This window comes from Hemiscyllium ocellatum, chromosome 5 (assembly GCF_020745735.1).
Source record: "Hemiscyllium ocellatum isolate sHemOce1 chromosome 5, sHemOce1.pat.X.cur, whole genome shotgun sequence".
Lineage (NCBI taxonomy): Eukaryota > Metazoa > Chordata > Chondrichthyes > Orectolobiformes > Hemiscylliidae > Hemiscyllium > Hemiscyllium ocellatum.
The window spans coordinates 39,562,575-39,584,476 of NC_083405.1; the positions used below are offsets into that span (position 1 = coordinate 39,562,575).

The window sequence follows — 21,902 nt, forward strand, 5'->3', positions numbered from 1 at the left end:
CACTGGCGATCCCCTCTGGAGTGTGGTATGGCGTGTGGTTGGGCAGAAGACAGCTGCTGTTACTGCTGATCTTGTTACTCAGAAGGCAAAGTATAGAACACAAAAACCTTTCCCTTGTTGCTTAAAGTCTGTGGGAAATGGACGTCTTGAATGCGGGGCATAATCCTGATGCTTTGGTCCCTGGAAATGGGAGTACATAATCCAGTTATGAGTACAGCTCCCAAATTGACAGACTTTCTGGTTGCTCTTTCCTGGAGCCAACCAGTTAATAGCTGCCTCAGATGTTACTGACCAGTTAAAGAAAGAATGATGTCTGTAATGCTGAAATCATAGGCTTCTATTTGAGGCGACACTTTATTGCTATCACTGCACAGTATGAATCACCTAATACGAGGTAAGATAAAGGACAGTGCATGGACAGTGGGGGATGGTTGGCCTCTATTTCTACACGTTCCTACAGATTACACCAGATACAGTCAGGCCATGGAGGCATGCGATCTTTCTGAAAGGAGGAAGTTAGCCAGCCTCACTGAACAGCCGGGGTCCCTTTGGGGGTCAGTGTGGCCTTGATGGACCAAATGGCTTGCTCCCACACTAGAGATTCTATGATTCTGTGTAGGGTTGCAGAGGATGCAAATAGTTGGAATGTGCTGTAGAGGAAAAGGATGATGTCTTGATTCCTAATTGGTTTACAACTCCACTATCCTTGTACATTGCCCATGTTCTTCCCAAGTTCCTTCTTGAAACTTCTCCACAAATTATACTAGCATTCACCTACAAACTGCTTTCCTCTCACTATCACACCCATAGTCAACCCCCACTTACCATCCGCCACCCCACCCCCCCACCGATCCCCGCCATCCAGTTGAATATTTCGCTTCCATCCTCAGCAATTGCATAATTCCTCTCCAATTTATCTTGGAAAAATGGAGAACTGGCAACTGCAGAGATATGCAGAGAATTCTGGGTGAGTGAGCACCAATAACCAATGTTATAGGAAGATGCCCTGGCGATAAGGGCAGCAGGACATGCCATTGCTGAAGGAGCGATGGGGGCAGCACTGGGATTCAGTGAAAGCTTTAACTATCATGTTACCACCTAGCATTTGAAGTCAAGAGTGTGCTGCTGGAAAAGCACAGCAGGTCAGACAGCGTCCAAGGAACAGGAGAATTGATGTTTCGGGCATAAGCCCTTTATTAGGATTTCTGATGCAGGGCTTATGCCCGAAACATAGATTCTCCTGCTCCTCGGATGCTGCCTGACCTGCTGTGCTTTTCCAGCACCAGACTCTTTACTGATCTCCAGCATCTGCAGTCCTCATTTCTCCTACCACCTAGCATTGAACTGTTATTTGTGTTGAATTGATATTGTCTGACTATTAATTGCCTGGGGTTGTGGAACTTGGAAGGGAGTGCAGATACTGTATGGGTACTTGTGCAGGAAATCTGCAAACAGCTATCTGTGTTCTAAGAGGCAGTGTGCACCCTTATCCAGAAAATGGAGAGGTCCATCACAGTGATTGGATGGTCCATCATAGTTTAGGCTTCTGTGCGCGTGACCATTTTCATTTAAAGTGTGGCCACCACATGGAAAGTCAAATGTCATAGACAACAGGCCAACAGATAGGTGTTAGCCCAGACAATAACCTTTTAACTCTAGCTGCAAATCATTGATCAAAATATTGTCTCAATGGCTAAATGTGATGCTCAAATACAGCCAAATTTTCTTTATTAGGAAGGACGTGGTTATAGTTCCGAGAGGGAGAATGATCATGTGGGCTCTTCCCATGAGGCCTCCAGGTCATGGCCCTTGCCCTTGGTTCTTCTGACAGAACTGTCCCCAGAAATGCCTGCGTGACCATCCCTATACAAACTATTGCTTGTAAATCCTGCGGCTGTGGAGCATACCGTCCCTGCTGTGACACTGAAAGACCATGCACTACCACCTCACTGGTCCAGCTAGTGAATGTGTGGACCCCCACTGCTTTGCAGTCTTGTGGGTGGTAGGGTGACTTGCCACTCCGGTGTATCCAAGGCACTTGAAATAATAAGCAACATGTTGCTTTCCAGACGCACCATTCAGTTTAGGGAGCTCAAATGGCTGCTATCAACACAGGCCTCTGACTGTGGCTGATCTTTTGGTACACTTTAATTGCTGATATTAGATAAAGTCAAAAGTCACATGACATCAGATTATAGACTTCATCTGACCAAGGAGCAGTGCTCCGAAAGCTTGTGATTTCAAATAAACCTATAGGGCTATAACCTGGCATCATGTAACTTCAGATTTTGTCCACCCCAGTCCAACACCAGCACCTAGATATCAGATATGTTTCACATTTCAATTACTTCCTGTGGACTTGCTTCTCCAACCTGCTGAGTTGCAGAGTCAACATATGACCTGGGAGTTGTGAACGAAGAATTGCAGCCTTCAAATTGATGTTAGTTGCCTTTTTATAAGACCATAACAAATAGCAATGGGGTAGACCATTCGCCCCCTCCACCAATGTTTCAATTGCCTCGGTTGGTTTCTTGCCAAAGAATAGAGAGTTTTCGCTGCATTTGCTCTATGCAAATCCAAATGCGTCCCCTAGACTGGAAGTATTCCCTTTGCAGACTTACGGAGAGGTATTATGGAGGAGGCTATTCAGCCCATCATACCTGCACCGATTCTTCAAATTAGTGTCACTACTTCATATCAATCTCCTACTTTTTCCCCATACCGTTGCACGTTATTTTTATTCCATGTGATCATCCAAAGCACATTTAATGCCTCAATTAAACCTGCACTAATCCCATTTCAAGGCAATGCAGTGCATTCCAACTCTTAAGTACTCACCAAGTGAATAAGAGTTTTTTCATATCACCCTTCTTTTGCAAATAACTTAATGCCTTCTCGTTTTTGTTCCATTTACAAGCAGGAACTGTTGGTCCTTATCTAATGTATCTACCCATGATTTTGAAAACCTTTACCAGATTTTCTGTTAGCTGCCTTCTCTCCAAGGAGAGCAGTCTCAACTTCTTTAATCTACCCTCTTAATTGGAGTTTCTCATCCCTGGAATAATTCTTATAAATCACTTCTCCACTCCCTCCAAAGCATTCACATCCTTTTACTCTGGCACTCAGACTGTACACAGCACTCTAGCTGATGTCATCAGACAAGCGCCTTTTATAAGTTCACTATGACCTCTTTATTGTTATACTAATGCCCCTTTTAATAAATCTGAGGATAGTCTATGTTTTACCTCTCCTGCTGACCATTGCTCTGTTTCCTATCACATAGCTAATTATGTAACCCCATTGCCACTAAATCCTTTATACCATTGGGCGGCACGGTGGCACAGTGGTTAGCACTGCTGCCTCACAGCGCCAGGGACCTGGGTTCAATTCCCACCTCAGGCGACTGACTGTGTGGAGTTTGCACATTCTCCCCGTGTCTGCGTGGGTTTCCTCCGGGTGCTCCGGTTTCCTCCCACAGTCCAAAGATGTGCGGGTCAGGTGAATTGGCCATGCTAAATTGCCCGTAGTGTTAGGTAAGGGGTATATGTAGGGGTATGGGTGGGTTGCGCTTCGGCGGGTCGGTGTGGACTTGTTGGGCCGAAGGGCCTGTTTCCACACTGTAAGTAATCTAATCTAATCTAAACCATGACCTATAAGCCAAGGCTGTTGTGTGTCATTGAATCAAGCGCCTTCTGGAGATCTTTGTATATCACTATCAACAACATTGCTGTTATTGGCCCTTTCTGTAACTTCTACTAAAAGGCTCCAATGAGTAATTAAGCACCATTTTTCCTTTCGAAATCCATGTTGACATTTTCTAATGAATTTAGCTTTTTCCTTAAGATGACTAACTTTATCCTGAATAATTGTCTCCAGATATTAAACTGACCAGTATGTAATTGCTGGGCTTATCCTTGTAGCCTTTCTTGAACAAGACCATAATACTTATCAATGTTCCAGTTTTCTGGCGCGTTCCCCTTCTTTTGATCACTTCTCCAAATTTTTCTTTCTTTCGTATGAGTAATTTTATTTTTGTCATTTTTGTTGTCTTTCTCAATTTTTCTCAACAATATTTTTCATCATGAGTTTTTCAGATATGTATATTTTAAACAAAATGGTTTCTCCATTAAAGATGCATGAATTAGATTAGATTACTTAGTGTGGAAACGGGCCCTTCGCCCCAACAAATCCATGCTGACCCTCCGAAGAGCAACCCTCCCAGACCCATTCCCCTACATTTACCCCTTCACCTAACGCTACGGGCAATTTAGCATGGCCAATTCACCTAACCTGCACATCTTTGGACTGTGGGAGGAAACAGGAGCACCCGAAGGAAATCCATGCAGACACTGGGAGAATGTGCAAACTCCATACAGACAGTTGCCTGGGGTGGGAATTGAATCCGGGTCTCTGGCGCTGATTTATCAGAATTGTGCATAAATTCAGTAGTGTCTCCATCTGGGAATAGTTTGTGCATGTGAAATGGAAATACTTTGCAACAAGAAATACGGCATACTGTTTACTAAAACAAATGATATAGGTGCAGTATATTTGTTTGATTTCTAAATTCCAGATATTAGAATTGTAGAAAATAGCATGATTCCTGACTCATCTGCTGTTGTCTAGAAATTGTACAAATTATTTGTACCTAATTTGGATCGTTATATGGTATGCTCTTTGGATGCTTTTTCACTGATGAATTATTTCAGAACTGCTTATGACATCAATGTGTGCTCAAGCATCCAGGTGATTATTTTTTTCTGTTCTAGTTTTTTGACCTGAACTCTAGTGCTTCATTGACCTCCATGGAGGTAATCAATGATATTGATGCTGTACTGGATCAAGCTGAACAAGATGTTTGCAAAGAACTTGAAATTTCCACGACAGTAAGTTTTCATCCAGTGTTGTGGTTTAAAGCAACTTTGTAACATAAATATGAAAATTAAATTACTGTGTTTGTGGCTGATGCCAGCAGTAGCTAAAACACCATGTCTTGCACTAAATCAAATCTATTTATGACTTTAATTATGTATACTCGTACACATTTTAAAATCTGAGAACCTTTAAACTGAATCGGAAGTAATGCTGCCACTCAATATAGCATTTCAGTGGATAACATATGAAAAAGAATTTAATTAACTAATATGAGTCATTAGTGCAAATCAGTGACACACCCCAGTAATTACTGAATAAACATCTGTAATTGTAACGCTTTTAAAATGCTGTTCTGAATACAGGCTGCAATTCACGATGATGGTTATGAACCATTTGCATCTGCACAGCTTCATGCGACTCTGTGGTGAATTTTCACCATTGATGAATACCAACTCTAGTACCATTTCTTTCAAATCACAGAATCTCTGCAGTGTAGAAACAGACCATTTGGCCCGAAGAGCATCTCACTCAGATCCATCCCTGTCCTTGCAGCCCTGCATTTCCTATGGCTAATCCACCTAACCTACACATCTCTGGACACTATATGGGTAATCTAGCTTGGCCAATCCACCTAACCTGCATGTCTTTGGACTGTGGGAGGAAGCAAGAGAACCTGGAGGGTATCCATGCAGACACTGGGAGAATGTCTGTCTGTCTGTCTGTCTGTCTGTCTGTCTGTCTGTCTGTCTGGAGTTTACACAATCGTCTCAGGGTGGAATTGAGCCCAAAACCCCCTGGTGCTTTGAAGCAGCAATGCCAACCACTGACCCACCATCCTGCCCATGTTACAAACTGTCGGTAACTGGGGATGTAAATTGTCTGCAGGACAGCAGCAGCACACTGGTGATGCAAGATGTACAGTTATAATATCAAACCAAGTATGAGTGATAAAAAGCCGACAAGTGAATTAAACAAAAGAAGCAATATAGTATATTCCAAAATGATAAAAGCTGCATTAATGTACTGTATTGGCAAGAAATCTGAACATCATATTAACACTAAGTGGAAATCCATGAAAATATTCATGTTGCAAAGCACAGTTTTAGAAGACTTGCAATCATTGATGTTCATTCAAGAACGTGGCTCATCACCCCCCTCTTGAGGCAATTGGAGCTGGGCAATAAATGCTGGCCCCTGCCAGAAACACTTACACCCCAGGAAAAGGTATTATTGCTGAATTGATGATGTTTTGTCCTGAGCTATCTGCACGCATTGAGACCTGAAAGTTCCCAATCTCTCTCTCATTGGGGCGCATGTGACCATTTGACAAGGAAATTTATTTGCAAATATTTTGGGCTGAATGTAGAATTTCAGAAGTGAAAGAACTCCCTTATTAACTACAATCCAATTTCTCCTTTAGCACGCAACTTTTTTTTTTGTAATAATCTACTAGTTAATTCCTGCATTCAGGAAGTAAAAATTTTGATTTTGTTCTTCTTGGTGGAGGTAAAGGCTTCCATTTGGTTGTTGTATAATAATTTTATAAAGTGAAACTTTATTTCCCTTAAAGCAAAAAGATGATGCTGACATAAAGATAATCTGTAGTGCATTCAACAAAGCAATGCAGATGATCATCAAGGAGCAAGACCTTCTTTTGGTTATACAAAGCAAGTATGAAGCCAGCATTCAGGTACTTTTATTGTTGTATGTTCAAAACTTGACTTGTTTTTTATAAGTCTGAAACTGCCACTAAAACGATCTGGCAATATATCCATCAAAACATAACTTTTTCCTTTAAAAATGTCCTTTTCCTTCCCACTTCTCAGTACGTAAAAGTTACACTTGGAATGCTTTGTGTTCGTTAATATGGAGACCTTGGAAAATATGAAGAAAGTAGTGATGTGTTCTTCCTACTACTATTGGTGCAAACTCAGCAAATAATAGTTTGATTTTGTATATTTCTGTTTTGAGAATATTGTGTAAGGTGATCTGCACTGATGTGCTAATTGTGGGTTTATCTTGCCATTTGATCAGTCTGATTTAAATTCACTGGAGCCATATGTTAATCATATTGGTAGTCTTATTTTCCTATTTAACGATCCTGATTCATGTTTGAATGTTTAGAAATAGAGTTCCTTGTTCTTTTTTTAAAACTTTGTTTTAATCCTCCGTCCTTTGTAGTTTAAGGAACAAGTTGGACAATGGCTTAATAGTTATCCCAGTGTTGAAGATCTATTGTCAATCAAAAGATCTGTGAAGAATCTTAAAGCTCAATTGAGATGGAAACTTGTTGAAAAGAACAACTTAGAAGACGTATGTATGAATTAAATAATGGATCTACTGTATGTTTAATGTTTGTTACACTTTATAAGGATCACCTGCAAAATTTTATGTTCTTTCATTTTGTTTATAAATTTTAAAAGGTGCTAAAAGAATCATAGTTTTGTTACAGCACAGAGGAAGGCTGTTTGGTCTATTTCTGTCTGCCCTGGCTTTTTGAGCATCATGATTCAATGCTATTTCACTGACTCTTCCCCATAACCCTGACTATTCAAATAATTAACCAATGCCCTCAATTGAACCTAATTACAGATAATGTGGTCCAAACCCTAACTACTAACTGTTTGAAAAATACTTTCTCATTGCGTTTACCTTTTTTGCAAATTACCTGATATCTGTGCTCTATCATTCTCAATCCTTTTATGAGAATGAAAGGTGTCTCCCATGTACTCTGTTCAGCTCCCAAATGATTTTGAAAACTTATAGCAAATCTAATAACGAATGCTGCCTGGTCTTCACCTGAGTGCCAATACACAAAAAAAAACCTTTTCACGTTCAACGGATGTTCCAAAGAGCATTAGACTGTTTGCTTACGCCATGATTGTTTGGCAGCAGTATATCAGTTGAGGCCCAGGTTAGTGCTATGGGGCCTTGAGTTCAAATCTCAAAGCACTGGCTGACTGCATTTAAATTCTATTCATAAATCTGGAATTGACAACTAGTCTCAGCGATATGAAGAATAATGAATAAACAAAGCCATCAACCCCTCATACTGTAGAAGATGCAAAAATGCCTTCAAATGAAATCAGGTGCCATAACAATTGCATGTTGATGAATTTCAGCTTCTAGTTGATTTCAAGGTTATGAAATTACACCTTTGTGTTAATCACTGGCCAAATTGCAAATGATCCCTTTGTGAATTGCATAGTAAAATTGATCTTGTTTTATGAAACCTGACATCCTCCAACCTACTGTGAAGGATTCCACAGGAAACCCATTGGTATAAGTTAATTATTTTGGACAGCTGGACTTGGATACATTTCATTCCTCATTAACTGTCTTTTGAGAAATGATTCCGCACGCTTGTTTGTCATTCAACCAGTAGGTTTCATTAAGTAATATTTGGTTTGAAGGTGAGAGTTTGGGGCAGTCAGTAAATCAATTATAGACTTCAAATGTTGCTTATTGTCTTGTCAATGGATAATCTAGGAAAAATCTTTTTCTTGAGATATAGTAGATATACCTGCAAGAAATGATGCCTTTATGAATAGTAGTAAATGCTATGCTGAAGATCAGCACATGCTGAGTGGCTGTGCATACATTGATTAGAATTTAGCATTATTGTGGTGGAGTGGTGGCTCAGTGGTTACCACTGCTGCCTCACATCATCTGGTACCCAGGCTTGATTCCAGCCTTTGCCTGTGTGGAGTTTGCACATTCTCCCCGTGTTTGCATGGGTTTCCTCTGGGTGCTCCAGTTTTCGGCCATTGTCCACAGATGTGGAGATTAGGTGGATTGGCCATGCTAAACTGCCCACAGTGTCCAGGGGATGGACAGGCTAGGTGGGTTAGCCATGGGAAATGCAAGATAGGTTAGGGAGATGGGTCTGGGTGGAAGGAATGGGCAGAAGAGCCTGCTTCCATACTGTAGGGACTCTGATTACTTATTTTGCTCTCTCTCAATGCCACATAATATTTCCATGTAATTTTCCTTCAGTTGGGCAGTTATGATCAAGTCAAGGTACAGGAGATGAAGGAAGAAATATGTAGACTAAGAGATGACATCTATGAAGAGATCTGTCGTGAGCAAAGAGAATATGTAAGGATTTTGATTCTGCTTTTAAATTAGTGTTTCCAGTATTATTTTATTGTCTGTTTACATTTTGAATGGCTTTTATTTACTTCTATGGTGTAGGCTAATGACTTGGTGAAAATATTTAATAACAGTAAAAATTAGGGCCTGCTACGTGTCAACAAAAGCCAAGAATTGTAAAGACTAGAAATTTCAAACAAAAGCAGATAATGCTAGTAGTGCTATTCAGGCTGGTCATCAGTGAGAACAGCGGAGAAATCCCACGCATTCTGATGAAGGATCCAAGATTGAACTTTGCTGTTCACTTGCTGACTGCAACCAGCAGTTTCTTGTCCACGCACCCACTCCATCACATCAAGTTGAAAATTTAAGACCAAAATTTTTTGAAGGTAGGTTATTCCAAGAGTAATACTTCTAAGAGGTGGAAAACAAGGCCAGGTCTTGAGGATTAAGTGAGGACTGTAGATGCTGGAGATCAGAGTTGAGAGGGAGTGTCGCAGGCTGAGGGGTGACCTTCTAGAGGTTTATAAAATCATGAGGGGCATGGATAGGATAAATAGAAGAATCTTTTCCCTGTGATGAGGGAGTCTAGAACTAGAGGGCATAGGTTTAGGGTGAGAGGGGAAAGATATGAAAGAGACCTGAGGGGGCAACTTTGTCCACGCAGAAGGTGGTATGTGTATGGAATGAGCTGCCAGAGGAAGTGGTGAAGGCTGGTACAATTGCAACATTTAAAAGGCATCTAAATGGGTATATGAATAGGAAGGGTTTGGACGGATATGGGCAGGGTGCTGGCAGGTGGGGCTAGATTGGGTTGGGATATCAGGTCAGCATGGATGAGTTGGACCGAAGGATTTGTTTCCATGCTGTACATCTCTATGATGCTATGACTCTAAGTCAGGCAGCATTTGAGGAGCAGAAGAATCAACATTTCGGTTATAAGTCCTTCACCAGGAATGAGGTTTGTGGGCTGGCGGTGCTGAGAGGTAAATGGGAGAGGAGTGGGGATGGGGGTGGGGTGGGGAAGGTAGCTGAAAATGCAATAGGTAGATGAAGGTCAGAGGTTAGAGTGGATAGATGGGAAAGACAATGGACAGGTCAAGAGGATGGTGCTGAGTTGGAGGCTTCGGACTGGGATAAGGTGGGGGGAGGGGAAAATGAGGAAACTGGTGAAATCTACATTAATCCCATGTGGGTTGCACGGTCCCAAAACAGAAGATGAGGCGTCCTTCGTCCAGGAATTGGGTGATTAGGGTTTGATGATCTTCCTCCAGGCATCATTTTGAATTGTGGAGCAGGCTTGAGGGGCTGAATTGCTTACTCCTGCTCCTGGTTCTTGTTATATTCTTAAAGAAGGGTTTATGTTTCAGATTTCCAGTATATTGTATGTCACTATTTTTTTCTTTATATTTTAAAATTGTGTGTGAATTTCTGCTGTTGTAGAGTCACGAATCCTGAACTATAACCTAACTCAGGTTATATGATGCATTTGATGCAGTTTTAAATTTTTAGATTAGATTCTCTCCAGTATGGAAATGGGGCCCTTCGGCCCACAAGTCCACACCAACCCTCCGAAGAGTAACCCACCCAGACCCATTCCCCTACCCTATATTTACCCCTGACTAATGCACATAACACTATGGGCAATTTAGCATGGCCAGTTCACCTGATCTGCACATCTTTGGATTGTGGGAAGAAACCGGAGCACCCGGAGGAAACCCACGCAGATGCTGGGAGAATGTGCAAACTCCACACACAGTCACCCGAGGTGGGAATCGAACCCGGGTCCCTAGCACTATGAGGCTAATTAGTTAGACTAATTTAAATTAATATGAAACTGTGAAGTCACAGTTCCACAAGTGAGATATTGCACTACCAAATCCATCAGTGTGGGGAATGTTCATGCACAATGGTGCATGTTGGAATAGATGATTGTGATACTATAGCTCAGTGAGATACCAGTTCTTTTCTGGACTCTTGGTTTCTATCTTGTTGTATGGAGGTAGCAAGCATTAACCAGGCATGGTAATGTAAAGTGTCAGAAAATCAGAACTGTGTGTCAACTTCTTTGGTTGTCATTGTATGCTCTATGAATGAAAGATGATTATTTTCAGCTACTGTCATTACTGCTAGAATGGAAATGACGACAGTAAGATCCGGATGTAGCTTTCTCTGGTTGGTACCTTAGCAACCAACATTCACTGTTACCTTGCAGCAGCTAAAGGTCTTTCTCTGCATCTGCACTAAAGATTACCTTTAAGGGAAGTGCGTCTTTAGCTTGTCTTGATTTTTCAGAGTTCTGATGAATGGGTCTCTGTTCACTTTGCAGGAAAGACTTGGTGATGTAGTTCAAAATTGGTTTCCTGAACTTCCTCTCCTCTATCCTGAAGCAGCAATCAGGACTTACATGGTAATTAGTTTGAGTACATACTGTAATGTAAAATTTTGCAGTCTTTAGTTTTTTGGGGACAATGTAGCTGCAAATCATTTAATAACAGCAAAACTATTTTCTGTAATACAAATGTGCTTCCATTACATCATATGTGAGAATGCTGGGTACACACTGACCAGGGATATAATAGCTCTCTTTAATAGAGGAGGAGGGAAAATGAATCTAATGGATGATGAAGTAGTACATTGATGGTTTCAACTATGTGTATATTGGAAAGGTGCAGGGACAGATTTTAGATTTGTATGTATGTTTTCAGCTATTATACATTTAACAAACCTGAAGATAAGCTGTTGACCCACCGTAGTCAAACTCTCCAAAGACCATCCCACCCAGACGCTATTCCTGTAACGCCACATTTCTCATAGCTAACCCTCCTAACCTGAACATCCCCGGCTAGAGAAGGGGGTGAGGGGGTCGCAGTGGCTCAGTCATGAGCACTGCTGCGTCACAGCACCAGGGACCAGAGTTTGATTCCTTGGATGACTGTGTGGAGTTTACACCCTCTCTCTGTGTCTATGTGGGTTTCCTCTCCTAGTCCAAAGTTTAGGTTGGATTGGCCATGCTAAATTGCCATCGTGTCTGGGGATGTTCAGGCTAGATGGGTTAGCTATGAGAAATGTGGGGTTATGGGGGTAGCGTCTGGGTGGGCTGCTCTTTGGAGAGTCGGTGTGGACCTGATGGGCCAAATTGATTCCACGCTGTAGGGATTCTGTGAAACACATTAGATTAGATTACTTACAGTGTGGAAACAGGCCCTTCGGCCCAACAAGTCCACACCGACCTGCCGAAGCGCAACCCACCCATACCCCTTACCTAACACTATGGGCAATTTAGCATGGCCAATTCACCTGACCCGCACATCTTTGGACTGTGGGAGGAAACCGGAGCACCCGGAGGAAACCCACGCAGACACGGGGAGAACGTGCAAACTCCACACAGTCAGTCGCCTGAGGCGGGAATTGAACCCAGGTCCCTGGCGCTGTGAGGCAGCAGTGCTAACCACTGTGCCACCGTGCCGCCCTTAAATGGGTACATGGGTAGCTCTTTGTACTATCTCTGACCATTATGTCGTTAGTTCTCTAATAGGTTCTTAAGACGCTTCTTGAGCATATAGTATCTAGTTGGTAACAAGCCATTGTGAAATTGGAAGCACAATAAATTTGATTATAAACAACAGAATTCAAAGTTATGGACTGAACACAGCTGCAAAAGTATAATGATAATGTTGGCTGCAATTTGTGAAAGAAATAAATGGAACATTTTATTTGAGGTTTTCAATAGTTCTGCCTTCTTGACTCTCCCTTCACCAAATAACATATCCTGGTAATACCCTCTTCTTGTTTAGCAATCTGCTGGTCTACTCACTGACAGCCTAGAGCGGGATTTATTTGATCCAGAACCCATGAAAGAACTAAGCAGCAAGCGACCGTTGGTGTGCTCTGAAATCAAATCCCAGAAAATCCTTTTGAAGGTAGTATCTTGTTAGAAGTAGATTTATAAATGTTGTTTAATTAATATCTTTCTATGGAGTGTCCATTCCTCATCAATCCTGCTTTATGTGTTTTGTTTTTTTGGTGTTCCTTGATAAGGGCTGTCTATTCCTTTAATAGGGTTATTCTGTAGATACTGCCACGGAAGCCCAAATGATAGAAAGAGCTGCCCAATATCACCGAGCTTGGTCTGTGTTGAAGGAAGAATCTGGACTTCTCCCTATTCTCTACCTGTTTGCTTGCAAGGTGGGTTGAAAAGCACTATATTAATCTAGAAGAGACACGAGCAATAACTACTTTCATTTATATGGTAAGTTTAAAGCAGGAAAGGTGCCATGTGGTAAGAATTGCAGTAATTGGGCAAGGATGGATGCAGAGACAAAGTATGGACATTTTTAAGGGGAGGGGTCACTTGTAATGAAGAGGTGAGCTTGAATTGCCTCTTTGAAGAGAGAGAGAACTGGAGATAATTTGTAGGGGCACTTAGATTACTGAGCACACATCTGATGTGTGGCATGAAGGAACAAATAGTGGCAACAAGAGGCCAGTATCACAGGAATCTCTTTCTGGAGGAGTTGTATGGCTAAAGAAAATTTTAGAGATGAGAAGGTTGGTCATGAAGCGATTTAAGCACAAGACTCAATTTTAAATTGATGTTGAGGGACTGGAAGTCCAAGTATAGAGGAAATTGAGAATAAAACTTGGTGCAGGATGAAAAACACAGCAGAGCTTTGGCTGAGGTAAATTATACAGAGTGTGGAGGTTTGAAGCTGCTTAGGAGTCTATTAAAATTATTGAAGCTGGAGGTAACAAAATTGTAGATGATGTTTTCAGTAGCAAATAGGGGGAAACAGATTATGCCGTAAAGGTGAAAATAGGAACTCTCTCTATCAAAGATGATATGGGGTCATGATAATCAGCTTGGGTTCAAAAACTGCTGAGGTTGCAAATAATGTTTCTGAACCAAGATGGCAATGGAGATAGTGGTGAGAGTGCTGTTTGTGGTGGAGTTCAAGGTGATGGCTTTAGATTTCCCAGTGCTTGTCTGGAAGAAGGTTTAACTATTATTTGCATGTCAGACTGGTAGTCTCACAGCACAGCACAGGTCAGTAGAAAGATCAAGGTAATGTACAGAGGGAAAATGGGGTGCCATGAGTATGCTACGGTGACACAACGGTTAGCACTGTTGTCTCCACAGAGACCCAGGTTCAATTTCAGCCTTAGATGAGTGTCTGTTCTCCTCATGTTTCCACGGATTTCCACCGGATGCTCCAGTTTCTCCACTCCATTGAAAGATGTCCACATTCGGTGGATTGGCTATGCTAAATTACCCCGTAATACCCAACAGTGTGCTGGTTAGATGGATTAACCATGGTTTTAAAAAAGGTGTTTTGGAGATTGGGTGGGATGTTCTTCGAAGAACTGGTGCAGACTTGATGGGCCAAATGGCCTCTATCTGTACTGTAGGGATTCTGTGATTCTGTTCTATGATTCTTGTGGAATTTTACCCCATGCCTTTTAGATGATGTCATCAATGGGCTTCATTTTGAACTGGAGGGCACAAAGCATTGATTCTTGGGAGCTCAAATGTAAATATGAAGGAACAAAAAGGTGAACCAGTTTTGGAAATTATCCTGGTGACCGTTATATGGCTGAGTGGGAATAATTTTAGTTTTGTTAAGCTGTTGGAGGAGAATGATGTTGTTGACCATGCCGAAGGCTGAAGAGGACCAGACCTGGAAATGCCCCATTATTGAGGTCTCTGCAAATGTCAGCATTAAAATGCTAAACCACTGGAGGTACACAGCAAGTTTTCTAATGTGTTAAGAGGAGAAGAGAAGCTTATGCTCGAGGGGAGCACTGACAAAATTCAGAACCTTATTTTTCACAAAGTGTATTATCCAAAATATGGATATGTGTTCGTGTTCTAACATATATGATCGATTTTTTGCGTTAATGAAGAAGCTTTGCAGAGTTATGATTACTGAATACAATGTAACAAATGTACAAAAATAGAATGGTTAAGTATGAGTAAAGATCATTTTGGTAGTTTGAAATTATGTTCCTATTCTCTCTCTATAGTCTGAACCAGTGACATATGTTATGGTACCATTTTATCCAGGATGGTGTTTGAAAACTGTGCAGACCATCAAGCCTTTAATCCTAGAGGTGAGTTATGTTTAATTATTGATCTGATCATGAAGCCTAGTGCAAAGTAAATGAGCTAGTAACTTGATTTAAAATATCTGATGGAGAAATTTTCATGCACACTTCATTAATATCTAATGAATGAACTTTAACTCCAAAATCTCTTGGAGCATGCCACAACATGGTAGTTTCCATTCGTTCTTGTGGTACCCAGACACTGTCCACAAGTTCTCAAATGTGATTATCGCAGTCTTTTCTTGATGTCCAGTTGTTTCGCAATGGGAATTTCAAACCTCTTTTAATAAATGTCCACAGGACAAGCATTTTGGATTGCTGTCCTCATCTGGATTTCAAATTGTATAACCTGCTTAATTTCTGTCTAGTTGCAGGTAGTCTTTAGTTTTATTTTGTGTTAAAGATTTCAGAACTCCACACATTTCATTGGGTTGTGCATGTGGGTTCCAATTGGGACAATTTTCTGAGTTTAGCTTTTTGCATGAAACCTAACTTTCTAGCAGTCTGCATTTGACAAAGTAGGCAGATTGTTAATGCGTGTGTTGTACAAATTTAAATTAGTACAACCACAATTTCCAGATTTAAATTCATTGACAATTTCAATAAACGTCTGGTTTTCCACTTAAAATTTATTCCATCTGCATTTTGTATTTGAAGGAGCTTTGTAAAGTAATGCAAGGTGTCGCTGTTGGTCTACAGACACTTCACAACTCGAATATTATACATGGCGCTCTCCATCCACACAACATATTTGCTGTAAACCGTGAGCGTGGAGTTGTGGGGGACTTTGATTTTACCAAGACTGCTGTAAGTATTTTAGTGGTACAAAATTTGCTACAATTGTGTGCTTACCATGAATTGTCATCTGTTTTGTTTTCTTTTTGGCATTTAGCTGTTTCTACAGTTTAATTTTATTTTAAAATGTTTATTTTTGATTTTATTTGTTGATTTTCTGCACAACATGCCACTCCGTTTTGACTTTCAGTGTGGCATGAACATCCGTGGTGGCGAAACAAAACAGAACATTTTGCAACATTCATGGGAGGTTAATCAAACCTGAAAGAGAAACCGCTGTAGATATTCGTCTACCTCACAATTAGGTTGAAAATATTGCTTAACTAAAACTGATTATGATGAGCTAGGGCATTATCACAACTCTTTTTAGAGGTAGTCCACTGGAAATCAAGGGTGTTGCAAAATTTTGAATTTTGGAACCAGGTTGAAATAAACGTTGGACCAGATTTATGTATTTAGTAAGAAAGCAGATTTATTGCAAGGAATTGCATTCTAGCTACAGTTAAATCATTGTAAACTTTCAGCACATAATCAAATGCTTAAATTCTTTCATACATGTGCACACAGACATGTAGTCAGTGGAAGAAAAAACACATGGATTGAGGGGGAGAACTAAAAAGACTGCTTTCAACTTCTATTGAGTTGCTTCTTACTGATCTGAGAGTTCCTTTTTAGTTTCCCTTTTCTGAATGCTTCCCACTGGTTTGCAAGAGGCGCAAGATGGCTGGTTCACTTAGAAATGTGTCTGATTTATCAGTGAAAAGACAGATTAGAGAAACTGTTAAAGGAAAGTTGTTAATTGATATTTTTCACTTTTAAAGTGTGTTTTGATTACAGAGAACAGCAAGATCACTTCTGTGCTAGTGGAGATGAAATCCCTTCACTATAACTTTTTCCCAGCTCCAAGCTAGTCAGTTTCCTGACAACCAATCAACAGCTGTCAGCAAACAAAAGGCCTTTGTCATTGACAACTAGTCACGAGTCCGCAAACCAATCAACTTCTTGCCACCTAGCTGCATCTGTACACCGCCTTTTGGCTCCTGTTCTTTTGATTACTGTCTGTTCAAACATCTATTTATGATGCTTGCCATGGATGCGTGGTTCTTTACTTTTGAAAATATACAGCCATTCTTTCAAAACACTGGCTTTAAAACCATTTTCTCTAATTTCAATCCTCAATTTTAAAAAGCAAAAAAATAATGAGAAACCGACCTTACAACAGGTGCAGGCTTAAATTTAAATGAAAAGAAAATTGCAAATTTACTTTTGCAAAGAATCAGTTAATGAATATAATACTGTTTTAATACTACTTAAGCATTTTATGTCCAGGGCACAACAGAGATCAAGTCAAGTAGGAGTAGCATGATTTGGTAGTTGATAATTTCAGGAAAAGTCAAAAAAGTCCAGAGTACGTACCCATGTGACTTTTGTAATGCAAAATGTGAATGGCACTAGATGAATCCACAATGATGATAAGGAAGATGGCTCTGCTAACTACTTTAAGTTAACATTACTGTGGGCCCAAGACAAAGATAAGACACTATGTATGAAGTTTATATTGAGCTATATTAGAGTAGTTTAGGAGAATCAAATTAAAAGGCTTTTCCCTCTTTCCCCGTTAAATCTTGTCCTTTTTTCTTCAATTCTTTCTCTTCCTGGGAAGTGTCTAATCATCAATAGAATCCATTTATATGATCTGTTTTAAAGGGCTCTCCTAGTAATTTTTTGATAAATGCATTACTTTTTGGCTGATATCCACTCTACTGCTTAGCGATTTTTATTGTATATCCCTCTCACTTAATCACACTTTAAATCAACTCTTTTAACACCTCATCATTTCCTGGGTCACTTGTGTTTTTCATGCACTTTACTGTGAAGGACTTGATGTTGTCTTTTTCATTGTTCTATAAATGCCAATGATTTCATGTTTTATATGATTTATCACTATGATATTTGAGTCAAAGAGCAACATACATATGGCTTACATAATTATCGATCATCTATTTGGCAAAGGAGACTATTAGGAAAAATCAAATTACTTTTCTCTGAAGTAATGTTTATTGCCAATTCTTTCATAAAATCTATGAGAAATGACATTGTGCAATTACACCAAACTATTGTTTGGTTCTTTCAATACCATAATTAACATTTTTCATGTGAAGTCTCATTCCTTCTCCGACTGGGGTCATACTGCTATTTTCCTGAGAACTATAATGTTTTTCAGCTGTATCTTTGTCTGTAATTTGAAAGGTGCTACCTCTGGGGAACTTTGGTGCAACCTCAATGTCACAATACTGGGTGGATTTTTTGTTTCCCCCTTAGACTACAGCATTATTTATGGATTTTTTTTTGCCAATGTTAAGATAACTTTCCTGGGAGTTGCACAGTGAAATGTCCAAATACTCGGTTTTTACTTGAGAGTGTGTCATAAGTAAATGGAAAAAAATCATGAGACTTTTTTGATTTTGTTTCCACTGATTTTAAAAAAAACCAATTGTTTACACAAAATATGATTTATTTAGACTCTCTGAGATGGAAGGCATTATTTATTTAACTCTCTGGCCTTGATGGACTTGGATCTACATGCCAGTAGAATAATACATTGTATGTTACAAAGTCTCAGATATGAAACAACTCTTCAGGGTAGGCGGGGTGGTGAGGGGATGGGGAGAGGGGAATCATACCTACAGTGTTTAGAAAATATTTCTCCTATCTGAATCTGTATGGCACAACATGAGAGATGTCTACAGCATATAGTAGACTTGCTTAGATGTTGTCCTATCAAGTGACACAGATGGCAGACGAAACACACGTTTATGTATGCTGCCATGGCTCGTTTTTCCCCGTAAGGTTGACAGCCTGTCACCAGGGATTATAAGATGAGCAGCTCCAACCTGCACCAAGCATGCCTGACCAGGAGACACTTCCACTTTTACTGCCTACTGTAGATGCATTGGAAGGATTTACAGGTTGATGATCAAATCTGTTTGGCCAACTTGTGTTCTGTGACTCGCAAGTACTGGACTTGAACCTGGGTCCTCTGCTTCAGAGGCAGAGATGCTACCTGTTATACTGCAGCACCTCACACTTTGCATATCTTGCAAATTCCCATTATTGCATAAGCGAGGTTACTGAGGCTCTCCATTAATTAAAATTATTGAGGGAGTGCAGCGTAGTATCACGAAGTCAATTCCTGGAATGGCGGGACTGCGTTACGCTGAAAGACTGGAGCGACTGGGCTTGTATACCCTTGAGTTTAGAAGACTGAGAGGGGATCTGATTGAGACATATAAGCTTATCAAAGGATTGGGCACTCTGGAGGCAGGAAACATGTTTCCGCTGATGGGTGAGTGCCGAAACAGAGGACACAGCTTGAAAATACGGGGTAGACTATTTAGGACAGAGATGAGGAGAAACTTCTTCTCCCAGAGAGTGGTGGCTGTGTGGAATGCTCTGCCCCAGAGGGCAGTGGAGGCCCGGTCTCTGGATTCATTTAAGAAAGAGTTGGATAGAGCTCTCAAGGATAGTGGAATCAAGGGTTATGGAGATAAGGCAGAAACAGGATATTGATTAAGGATGATCAGCTATGATCATATTGAATGGTAGTGCAGGCTCGAAGGGCAGAATGGCCTACTCCTGCACCTATTGTCTAGATAATTAACCTGTCTAATAGACTCGGGTTAACAAAGATAGTGATGGGTTTTCTGTACTTAAATAGTAATCCTTCTTATAAATAAATCGAGTCTAGCCACAGGTAGAGACATCTGTGAATTATCAATATATAACTCTACTAGATGAAACTCTTAAACCCAAACCCCCACAGGCAGCCAGACAAACAAATAGCATTGGTGCTGTGGCTGGAAGAAACACTGAACTGGGGAAACTCAGTTGAATAGTCCCAGTCCACAGGACTTGATAAGATGTTTCTTTTGCGTCCCAGAACTTTTCTTCTGTTTCTCCAGGTTTTTTCACTCCTTCAAGGAGGCACAGGGAGATTTGTGCACCAGTTATGAAATCTTTTAGGTTACTGGTTAGAAGTATCAGCTTATAGCAACTGATGGGAGAAAATGACTGGTTTCTTCAGGCGTTATTTAGTTTTACCATGAGAGCGAGACACACAGACAAGACCTCCTACTTCTGCAGTCTGGAAGCTTCACCCATCTACAGAAAACACTCGAGCTGTTCACGTGCTAATCAGGGAATTGTTGTCAAACTGATGGTGTCCAGCGTCCACAGCTGGTCAAAATTGCACAAACCGATCAGTAATCTGTTGCAAGATGAAGCCCGCTCTGGACATGCAATGCATACACACACCCAGACATACATTCTGGTACTGTGGTTTCTTAGCTCTCCTCCCTGCTTCTTACAAAGCAAACTTGTAACCACAACTCACTAAAAGTTCCAGTAATTTGTTTTCAAAAATACAACAATTCGTTCCACAATCCTTGGTTTTAAAATGGTGCTTTTTCCTATTTTCGTCCAAAGTCAAAAAGAAAATTTAAATAATGCAGTCTTCACTGTAGACAGCTCTGTACATCACAATCTCACCATTAGAACCCTTCCACCAGCTTCTAGTTGATCAGCTAAGGAGCAGGAATATGAGAAAGAAGAATGGAAGCAACCTAGATAGCTGCTTTCTGTCCAAGCTGAAGGTGAAATGTCAGTGTGTTAGGAGTGACCGCTGCTTCAGTTCCACTCTCCTCCAATTAAACCAGGTTTAACTCCTTAAGCATTTCAACACTTCATTGGAAATTATAATCCCAAAATCCTTGGAGAATTCAGCAAATCCAGTCTGTAGCATGTTAATGTCAGCTTTTGGGGATCGCTACAAGGCAAAGGCAATGTTTTTATTTGGTGGTTAAGCTATTTGCGTGTTTTGCATTGTATAATGCATATTACCTCCACAAAAGAGTTGCCTTCTCTCTTCAGCAGTGGGTAGTGGCAGTGCTTATCTTGAGCTGCCAAATGTCCTTGTTGGCATCTGACCGGCAGCTCCTGTATTCTAACTATGCTTGCCCTCAATACTTGGACATTGAGTACAGCTTCTGCTGAGTTAGAAAATTTACACTGGAAAATAGCAACACCTATGCAATGATGTTGAGGGTGCAGGGTCAAATGCAAAATTCATCCATAGAATCCCTACAGTGTGGAAGCAGGCCATTTGTCCCATCAAGCCCCAACTGATCCTCCAAAGAGCATCCCACCTAGACCCAGCCGCTACACTATTCTTGTAACTTTGAATTTCCCATGGCTAATCCACCTAACCTGCATACCTTGGACTGTGGGAGGAAACCCACATATACATAGGGAGAATGTGGAAATTCCATACGCAACATCTCCTGAAGCTGGAATTGAACCTTGTTCTCTGGCGTTGTGAGGCATCTGTGCTAATCACTGAGCTATTATGCTGCCCATCCAGGTGTCAGATCCCTGACCTAAATTTGAAATGCCATTCTCCAAATTGGTGGGCAGCATGATGGTTGAATGTCAGCACTGCTGCCTCACAGCGCCAGGGACCTGGGTTTGATTCCAGCCTTGAGCGACTGTCTGTGTGGAGCTTGCGCATTCTCCCAGTGTCTGTGTGGATTTACTCCTGTTTCCTCCCACAATCCAAAAATGTGTGGTTAGGTGAATTAGCCATATTAAGTTGCCCATTGTGTTCACAGATGTGTAGGTTTGGTGCTTTAGTCAGGGGAAATGTAGAGTATTTAGGATAGGGGGATGGGTCTGGGTGGGATATTCTTTGGAGGGTTGATGTGGACTTGTTGAGCCAAATGGCCTGTTTCCACACTGTCGAGATTCTATTCGATTCAATATATCTCTTACTTTCCAATTGCTTTACAAAGTCTCCAGTGTCTGAAAACCATGCAGTCAGTTGTTAACCTATTTTTGTTTCCTCACTCTTCACTATTTCTTATGGCAGGTTCACTTCCAACATGATTGGTAATACTTGATCCAGTCATGATGCACTTCCCCTTTAAGGGGTAAAGGCTAGCTTTGAGCAGAGCCACCACACATTGATTGTAGGTCCTCTG

The 21,902-nt window shown here is 40.8% G+C and overlaps 1 protein-coding gene across 1 annotated transcript in view; it reads left to right on the forward strand.

The window, feature by feature from the left end:
- Positions 1-21,902, forward strand: part of LOC132815931 (serine/threonine-protein kinase 31-like) — a 79,798-nt gene that overhangs the window by 51,337 nt on the left and 6,559 nt on the right. The window contains 9 exon segments of the mRNA XM_060825302.1: positions 4,770-4,886; positions 6,446-6,565; positions 7,057-7,188; positions 8,872-8,973; positions 11,297-11,377; positions 12,765-12,890; positions 13,030-13,155; positions 14,992-15,078; positions 15,730-15,879. Coding sequence (XP_060681285.1) covers positions 4,770-4,886; positions 6,446-6,565; positions 7,057-7,188; positions 8,872-8,973; positions 11,297-11,377; positions 12,765-12,890; positions 13,030-13,155; positions 14,992-15,078; positions 15,730-15,879 — 1,041 coding nt within the window.